This window comes from Gorilla gorilla, chromosome 4 (assembly GCF_029281585.2).
Source record: "Gorilla gorilla gorilla isolate KB3781 chromosome 4, NHGRI_mGorGor1-v2.1_pri, whole genome shotgun sequence".
NCBI classification, from domain to species: domain Eukaryota; kingdom Metazoa; phylum Chordata; class Mammalia; order Primates; family Hominidae; genus Gorilla; species Gorilla gorilla.
This window is the reverse complement of record NC_073228.2, coordinates 119,906,175-119,916,295: the sequence shown is the minus strand read 5'-3', so window position 1 is coordinate 119,916,295 and position 10,121 is coordinate 119,906,175. Positions and strand designations below refer to the sequence as shown.

General features: G+C 37.6%; 1 protein-coding gene across 2 annotated transcripts in view; it reads right to left on the bottom strand.

Annotated features, from left to right (window-relative positions):
- Window positions 1-6,226: 6,226 nt before the first annotated feature.
- ARL14EPL (ARF like GTPase 14 effector protein like) overlaps window positions 6,227-10,121 on the bottom strand; it is a 29,151-nt gene continuing 25,256 nt past the window's right edge. Inside the window, exon 4 of one of the 2 annotated variants that reach the window (XM_004042379.5) lies at window positions 6,227-9,324. In XM_004042379.5, the coding sequence (XP_004042427.1) occupies window positions 9,102-9,324 (223 nt within the window). In that variant the 3' untranslated portion in view covers window positions 6,227-9,101. The remainder of the gene's footprint in view (window positions 9,325-10,121) is intronic. The other variant, XM_055387469.2, reaches the window with a different exon arrangement.

Below are 10,121 nucleotides of genomic sequence, written 5' to 3'. Positions count from 1 at the left end.
GGATTCTAAATGTGAAGCGACTGAAAAACCATTCCTTCCTCTCACTCTCTAGGACTTTTTTGGGATTCTGTTTTTGATTTTTTCTTTTTTCTTTCCCTAGGACTTTTTGTAGTAACTCCTGAAAAGCAAAGTAATTTCTGTTCTATTGAAGTGGGAACATTTTACGAGTTGTATGGACACTTTTCAGTTCCTATTGCTGAGAACACAATTGTTAGCAGTGTGTCGAAAAGAAACGGGAGGGCCTTAGCTCACACCTCTTAAATCAGGCTCTAGGTATCTCTCAGAAAACAGAAGGAATAGATTTTTTGTGGAAATTTATTGAAAAGCAATTTGCCGCAACTACACTATACATGTCTCTCCATTTTCTGGACAATAAGTGTATTAGTTAGGGTGTTTTGTTTATGAGTAAGAGAATCCAACTCTGACCAACTCTGGCTAACTAAGGGGGGAAAATAATTTACTGAAAGAATACTGGTTAGTAATGTCCTTTAAATAATTTACAAATAAAATTTGAGGGAAATGGTTGATATTTAAAAATGACAATGTATATATTTTATATAACTATGTTCACAAATTTGAAAATTTATATAAAATAGATAACTTATAGAAAGATATATATGTAATATGTAATACATAAGAAAAATAGAAGAAAACAGAATATAACTGTTTTAAAAACAAATGTATTATTGAAAACCTTCCTATTAAAAAAAAGAGAGAGAGAGAAAGAAAACAACAAAAAAAATCCCTTCAGGTCCAACTGGCCTCACTGGCAAGTTCCAATAAACATGTGAGGATGAATAGTTTCACTTGAAACAAAGACTTGTAGAGAAAAGAAAGTGGTCACCATCTCCTTTTATGTGGCGAGCATCACCTTGACATTAAAGCCCAACAAGGACTTCCATTTGCAGAAAAATGGAGTAGACGTGCTTTTTTGCTATTCTTCTCACTACATACAGCTACAAACTCTGGACTTTATGAATAAAACAAATATAAGATGACTCTGAAAGGCAGAGACAAGGAGGCAGACTGGTTAGGGACCTGGGACATGAGGAAGGACAGAGCAGTAAGTATCCTGGGTTTCTTTTTACTTTCTTTTACTTCATACATCCTTGGGTGTATGAAGACTGGGTAACGGAGATGTCAGCAATCCAGAAATGCCAATGGGCACAGATGGAGAAAGCTCCCAAAACCTTGGTCTCTGTAGCCAAAGAACCAAGAAATAGGCAGCCCAGCAAGACAGAAGGGTTTTAAACAATAACCCGTCTACTCCACCAACAATCACAGAAGAAAACTGTGCCCTCACTCCCACCAGCAAAGGCTGAATAGGGAACCTGGACTTCCACCCTGGCCAGGCTGTAATGAGGTACCCCAACAACGGAACACATACACACCAACACACATCATAACTCAACCTCTGAAAGCTGAAAAGCAAATTTTTTAAAGCATTACTTCTGGGAAAAAAAAAATTCAAAGGACAGGTTTCTCTTCAGAAACATTGGAAGCTAGAATAAAGTAGCAAAAAATGTTTTAAATGAGATCCCCAAGATCAAGAACAAGGTAAGGCTCTTTGCTCTCACCACAGCTATGAGAGTAATGGGAGGTCTCGCCAGAGTAATAATGAAAGAAATGGACAGAAAATGCGTACACATTAGAAAGGAAGAAATAAAACTGTCCCTATTTGCAGATGACAAATTCCATCTACATAGAAAATTCCAAAAAAATTTACAAAGATTTTTTTTTAAATCTACAAACAGCCTTCTAAAACTAATAAGGGACTTCAAGAAAGTTGTAGGATACAAGATCAACATACAAAAATATATTTTATTTCTACATGCTATCAATAAACACTGAAATTTAAAATATGATACCATTTAGAATTGTCCAGAAAAATGAGACACGTGATTGTAAATCTAACAAAATACATATAAGACTTGTAAGCCAAAAACTATGAAATGATAATGGACAAAACCTATAATGGAATATGGATGGAATGATAATGGAATAAATATACGAAAAGTTCATGCCGTGTTCATGAACTGGAAGGGAGACTCTAAGGTAATAGAAATGTCAGTTCTTCCCAAATTGATACACAGATTTAACACATTCCTATTAAAATGCTAGCAAGATTTTTTTGTGGATATAGACAAGATTAATCTAAAATGTACGTGGAAAAGTAAATGAACTGTAGTAGTTAAAACGATGTTTAAAAGAAAAACAAAATGGGGAGAATTATTTTACCTGATTTTAAAACTTGCAGTTGGCCATTGAACAACAGGTTTGAACTATCTGGGTCCACATATACACAGATTTTCTTCTGCTTCAGCCGTCCCTGAGACAGCAAAACCAACCCCTTCTCTTCATCCTCCTTCTCAGCCTACTCAGTGTGAAGATGACAAGGATGAAGATCTTTATGATGATCCACTTCCACTTAATGAATAGTAAATATATTTCCCCTTCATGAAGATTTTCTTAACATTTTCTTTTCTTTAGCTTATTTTATTGTAAGAATACACTCTGTAAATATATAACATACAAAATATGCATTGGTACCCCTAACCTGTGCACTGTTCAAGGGCCAACTGTGTTATATATCTGCCATCACAAAGACTATGTGGTATTGTCAGATGAAGAGATGCATAGATCAATGTAACAGCCTAGAGAACCCAGAAATAGCCCAGCACAAGTATGGCCGCCTGACTTTTTACAACAGTGCAAAAGCAATTCAGTGGAGGAAGGATATCTTTTCAACAAATGGTGCCGAAAAACAGTTGGATATCCATAGGAAAAAAGGAGCCTCGACCTAAACCTCACATCTCACATGTCATACAAAAATTAACTCAAGGCCAGGCGCGGTGGCTCACGCCTGTAATCCCAGCACTTTGGGAGGCCGAGGCGAGCGGATTACAAGGTCAGAAGATTGAGACCATCCTGGCTAACACCGTGAAACCCCATCTCTACTAAAAATACAAAAAATTAGCCGGGCGTGGTGGCAGGCGCCTGTAGTCCCAGCTACTCGGGAGGCTGAGGCAGGAGAATGGCGTTAACCCAGGAGGCGGAGCTTGCAGTGAGCCGAGATCACGCCACTGCACTCCAGCCTGGGCGACAAAGCGAGGCTCTGTCAAAAAAAAAAAAAAAAAAAAAAATTAACTCAAAATGGATCACATAAAACCTTTAGAAGATAATATAGGAGAAAATCTTTGGTAAAAAGGGCTTGGATGAGAGTTCTTAGACTTAACACCAAAAGCACAATCTGTAAAAGACGAATTTATAAATTAAAATTCATTAGAATTAAAACTATTGCTCTGTGAAAGACCTTATTAGAAGGATGAAAACAAGCTGTAGAGAGAAAAATATTTGCAAACACGTATCTGACAAAGAACTTGTAGCTAGAATATATAAAAAATTCTCAGAACACAGTATTAAAAAATAAAATAATCTGGCTAGAAAATGGGCAAAAGATATGAAGAAACATTTCATTAGGATTACATACAGATAGCAAATAAACACATGAAAATATCAGCCATTAGGGAAATGCAAATTAAGACCACAATGAGATATCACGACTTACCTATCCGAATGGTTAAAATAAAAAATAGTAACACTACTAATTGCTGGTGAGGATTAGACAAAGTGGATCCCTCATACATTGCTGGTGGGAATGCAAAAGGGTACAGCCACTCTGGAAAACATATTGGCAGTTTCCTACAAAACTAAACTTACAACATATGAACCAGCAATCGCACACATGAGCATTCCTCAGCCCTGGTCCTTTTCCAGTGTTCCCTGTTCCAGTGTTCAGTGATTGGCCATACCATCTGTTTGACGATGGAAACCAAGAAAGTGGGAGACTCCTGTGGCTTCTGTCTTCCTCACCCCACATATCTCTTCCATCACAAAGTCTTTTTGTTTGTTTTCCTCACTGCAGCCAGTGTGGTCTTTTAAAAATGCAAGTATGATTGTGTCATCCACTGCCACCCCACTGGCTTCAAGCACTTCAACGGTTTCCTGTTGTGTTTTGGACATGTAACAAATTGTTTTTTTGTTTTTTTTTTTATACAGGGTGTCACTCTGTTGCCCAGGCTGGAGTACAGTGGCACAAACATGGCTCACTGCAGCCTTGGACCTCCTGGGCTCAAGCGATCTTCCCAACTCAGCCTCCTGAGTACCTGGGACTGCAGGCAGGTACCACCAGGCCCAGTAATTTTTTTAGTTTTATTTTTAGTAGAGACAAGGTCTTGCTATGTTGCCCAGAATGGTCTCAAAATTCTGGGCTCAAGTGATCCTCCCACCTTGGCATCCCAAAGTGCTGGGATTACAGGTGTGAGCCACCACACTCGGCTTCAACTTCCTCAAGGTGCCTAAAAGGCCTCCCCTGATATGAGTACTCTCTGCTCTGCAGAGGCTTCTCATGCTTTCCCCTCCACCCATCCAGGCTTCTTCTAGTGTCTGGAACATGCTGTACCCTTTCCTGCCACAGACCCTTCAACATGCTCTTCACTCTGCCAAAAGCATTCTCCCCCATGCCCATCTTCTTCTCTGCTCTTTTTTTCTCACTTTTCAAGCCCCAGAACTGTGATCACTCCTTTAGGTAAGACTTCTGTGACCACCCAGACTATGTAAAGATGTCCTTAATAACTCCTCTCACCCATTACTCTTTTCACACTCATTTGTGTCATGATATTATTATTCTATCTCTCTCTCCCCCCATGACTATTCTGTAAAGTCTGTAAGAGTAGAGACCATGTTTGAGCGTTTTTTCCCTTACCCATTGTATCCTTAGCACCTAGTAAAGTGTCTGGCATATAAGAGGTGCTTGGTAAATGAATGAATAAATGAATAATGGGTCACTAAGTAGTGTATCTATTAAGTGCACTATGCTATTGAATGCACTATTGAAGGAAAAACAGTTAAACTCAGTCACTGATCTCGCTGAATTTATGGTATCTGACCTAAGCTTTGGCCAACTTAAAAAGAATATACAAACAACCATACAATAGTGAGGAAAAAATAAACTGTTAAAACTACAGATTATAAACACAAAAGAAACATTTTTCAAATTGCATATGCGTCTTAAGTAATACATTGTTTATTAGACATGAATAGTAATAAGAGAGTCATTTCCCTTCCACAGAGTGACGAAAAATACAGAATTTTAGGAATCTGTGAGTGTTAAAAAGAATATTCTAAGTCCAGGATTAAAATATAGGTTCTGAAAAGGAAAAAGTAGTACAAAAACTGTGTATGTTAAATCATATATATGGACTATTGTCCTAAGTAACCTCAAACTATCTTCTGCTGCTACAGACATCACAGAGAATGAAGGAAAAAAGAAAAAATAGATAGAAGAGAGAGGACACATAGGGATTTTTTAAAAGTATTTTATACAATAATGTGAACCAACCTAAAGCACACAATGTCTAACGCATAGAAAATGTCAATAAATGCTGGACAAACAAGAAATCCGCACATCAAATGGCACCTTTCTGCAGGACCATTTTGCTGTACAACTCTAGGGGGCATAATTGGCATTGTACAGCTGTCCATGTAAAAGTCATCTTCTGGACTTAAGTAATAAATGTCCCTGCATGGCCAAACATTGAAGCCTTGCATGTGTAAATGTTTAAAAATGTCCAAAGCATTCATTACGTAACTACCATCTATGACATCCACAGACTATCCAAAATGGTATTGTTCACTTTTATAAAAATAGAGGTTAAATGATTTTTCTGTGGGTTAGCATCCCAATGTCTATACCTGCAATGGATCCAAGATGTTGTATCTTGGGTGGGGGTAGCTGGAAGGGGAGGTACAGAAGGATTATCTAAGACAGTGTACAGATATTCTTTAACTCTTACAAATTACACTCAGAAGTTGTCACAAAAATTGACGTGATATGGCATTCTAGTCCAAAATCCTTGCATAAATGGGCACGGGATAATTTGTCTAAATCCTTCAGTATGTACTGGTTTAATTTAAATAACCTTTTGTAAAATAGGTTTCCTTCCATTTTATACATATTCATGAAGATATGCTATCAGCATTGAAAGATAGCCAAGCAGAAAAAAGTCCTATCACACTGACAAGACGATTTCCTTGGGTAATGTAATCAGATAGTACAGCTGCATTCCTTGTTAATCTGAATTTAGTTCAAATAGCTAAACAGCTTTATTCACTTTGTAATAAAAATTAGACACTTGCAAAATAAGTTTTAGACAATTCACATAAATTTATTTTTGTAATAATTATTTATTGCAAGAGACATTTTAAAAATACACAGAAATGGCATTAGATCAAGATGAAATAACCTGATTTCTAAAAGTGTACTTCATCAAATGCTTTACTAGGCTTCCATGATAGCAGTATTAGGTGTCTGCTCAGTTAATTATGCAGTTTTTTACTTTATTTTTTGCCTTACTTGGAAAATTTACCAATATAATTTTTCAACACACTTTTTAAGCCAGATCATTTTAAACCAGATTCCTTTATCTAATCCTTAAGACTGAGTGACAAGAGGAGACAGAAAGGAAGGAGGCTTTAATGCTAATTTGCCTAGGATTATTTTTTAGCATGAAAATTGGACAACTGATGATATAGGGCAGTGTTTCTCAGATGTATCAGATCATGAGACTTAACTGCAATGCTTGCTTAAAATTATGGAATCCCAGGTCTCATTCCTACAGGTTCTGATTCCTGAGGTTGGGGATGGGTCTTAGGAATGTTTATTATATTAAAAGCACTTAATGACCGTAGTGTAGGAAATACGTGGCATCACTGAAAGAACTCTGACCTAGTCTTAGTGTTCAAAACACCAGGGCTGCCAATTCTTCTGTGTGTCCTTACCTGAGTCACCTAATCTCACTGGGTCTAAATCTCCTCAGTTGCAAAGGTACAAAAACAACAACAAAAAAAAAGAGTTTGGCCTTAGTCCATAAACCCCATGAAGACAGGAGCCCGGCAGATTTTGTTCACTGCCTGGTCCCCTGCACCTAGCCTGCTGCCTGTCACAGAGCAGCCTCTCTGTTAGTATTTGTCGACTAATTCACTATATGGATGAGCTGCAAGGCTCTTTTTGGCTCTAAGATTATATGATTCTAAAATGAAGAAGTAATAAATGCATTTGGTCTGCCAATTACAAAATAATAATTATTCTCAAAAACAAAACAAGATATAAATTGAAAAAGGCCCTGCTTGTTTTTACTGGTTTCCCGCCTGCACATTCCTGGTGAGCATTTCAAAGAATGTGATTTGGGTAATTTGATTTTACGTCTTCCTTACTGGGCTGTGATGGTTAAAGGAAATGCAATTCATTACCGTGTTAACACAATGTTAAGTTCACAGTGTATGCTCAGTAAAAGTAAGTGAAATCTGGAAAACCCAGTAAATTCTATGGAGAATGATGCAGAAGAATGTAAGTTCTCTTGCTCCGTGGACAGGTGTACTGTAGTCACCCCATTACTTTTAGGACTTTTCTTATTTTAGTCCTAAAACATACATCAAGCAACAAATCCAGAATTGTCAGAAACATTCCCTGGCACAAGTAGATTGTGCAGAAGTGAGTGTTAAACTGATTATAAAGGAAAAATAAATCCTGAAAACTCTATTTATAAAAGGCCAGTCACGGTTGCTCACACCTCTAATCCCAGCACTTTGGGAGGTGAGGCAGGCTGATCACTTGAGGTCAGGAGTTTGAGACCAGCCTGGCCAACATGGTGAAACTCCATCTCTAACAAAAATACAAAAGTTAACCGGGCATGGTGGTGTAAGCCTGTAATCCCAGCCACTTGAGAGGCTGAGGCACTAGAATGGCTTGAGCCCAGAGGCGGGGGTTGCAGTGAACCGAGATTGTGCTACTGCACTGCAGCCCGGGTGACAGAGGGAAACTCCGTCTAAAAAAAAAAGAAAAAGAAACAACAACAAAAAACCCTCTATTTATACTATTTCAAATTTATTTTAAAACTTAAATGCTTTTATTTACTTTTAAATTTTTATTACGTTACTTTATTTAAATACTTCCAGCTTTGTGCAGTGGCAGTATCATAGTCAATGAGGTTTAAATACTTCCTTACATTATGTATGTAAAATAATTTAGAGAAGTGTGGTCTCAAAGTGTGGTCCCCACATCAGCAGCATCAACATCACCTGGGAACATGGAACAGATGGTTGAGCCCTGTCCCAGATTCTGAATGTGGGGCTGCAAAAATCTATGTTTTGACAAGTCCTCCAGGCAATTCTCATGAATGAGAACCATTGACTTAGGGTTGAAAAAAGACTGTCAAAAAAATGAATTCAAAGAAAGCTGAATTCAGTTTTGTATAGCTCTGATGATGTATCAAAATTGAAAAGACCACATCATTTATCTAGTCAATTGCTTATCAACACACTCAATTAGCAAACATACAGAAAATCATTTTTGTATAACTTGTTTCCTCTCTATGAAAAAAAATCCTGAAATACTGATTCTGAAATCAAAAATATGTAAACTCCTGGCTTTTAGGATTAAATTCATAACTTTTCAATTTTACAAGTACAATACAAATTTTAATGATTAAAAATACTACCAAGTATTACTAAATTTCATTTTAATGTTATTAAAACATGAACAATAAAAAAATGAGGCTATGGGTATACAGTGCAAAGTCACAGTTTTTCTTTAAAATCCAAATGGCAATTGTGATTTACAGCTAGTGATGTATAAGATCCTAAGGATAACTAGATATTATAAATTTAAGATTCTATGTTCTATGTAAGAAAAGCTCTCAGCTACAGAGTTTTGAAAATCTTAAAGCTACATTTTCTCAGATATCAGCAAAGAGGGAAGAGAGTTTTAATTTGAAGGCAGAGTAGAGATGAGGGTGCTGATGAGAAATGCTGATCCCTCCATTGTTACATTCTTTGGTTGCAAGTTAAGGGACTTGAAAATTGTTGACACAGTTAAGAAGGTTACAGAATTATTGCCCATTCTACATTGTTCTGGGGCTTGACAGAACATGAGTCTTCAGTTGTTTTTTCAATATTTCCCCCAAGCCCTAAAATTCACCCAAAAGAAAGAGGTCAATAAATGTGTAAGAAGAAGAAACAAATCAGTCCATATATAAGAGCACCTAGTCAGGTACATTAAATGGCAGCGTGCTGATGACCTCTCCCGACTCAGTGACGATGGCATCGTAAACCCACCGTCGGTTGCAGCGGCACTCGGGCCCACACTTGTTGGAGTTACACTTGGGGCATGGGTAGAAGCAGCCCAGGCAGTTCTTCTCTAGACAATCACACAGGTCAGCGTCATTACAGATGAGCCTGCCACTTTTGTCATACTTCCTCATTATTCTACAAAGGAAAAGCATGACATTAACGTGACAGTGCAATCATCCTCAACATTGAGAATAAATTAGTGTACAATCAACATCATACACATGACCATTTTACCCTGAGCCAGAACTCCAGAGATTACCAGAAACATTGGTACTCTGGACCAGGACTCCAGGGATTACCAGAAACACTCCAGAATATTGTATGGCAGTGACGTCACGGGAAATTCAGTCAATATGATATCAAACAACTTCCAGTGCAGGCTTGTCATCTAGAGTAACACTTCATTTTTCCAGCATTGCTGGGAAATGCAGCAATCTACCTAAGAAAATTATGAGGAATAGCTAACTAAAGCTTCCTCCTACAAATGCCCCAAAGTTTTCTTTAAAATATTATCATTCTTGATAGATTTTTCCCTAACAAATTATTTTTTTCTTAAAAGCACTATGCCGAATGCAACTACCACATTTTTGTTACCTAAAATTAGAACTGTCAGTTATTACACCATAATCATTTGAAGAAAGAAAAGCACCTTTGCTAACAGTCTCCAAGTGCCATTTCTTCTGTTCCTTTCTGATTCTGCTTTTTACCCAGTGAAGAGGGAGAAAGGAGGTGACCAAGAATGGAGGATCATACATCGTAAGCTCTGAGTGAAGGTGGGATGCTCTGTCCCAGAGGAGAGCCCAGAGTCCAGACTGTCTGTCAGCCTCTACAACATGGCCAGGGAAAAAGGACTTTCACAGGAATCCTACCACCTTCTCAAACCCAACCATTTTGAAATAAATCCTTCAAAACTGAGTTGCTTCAAAACCTGA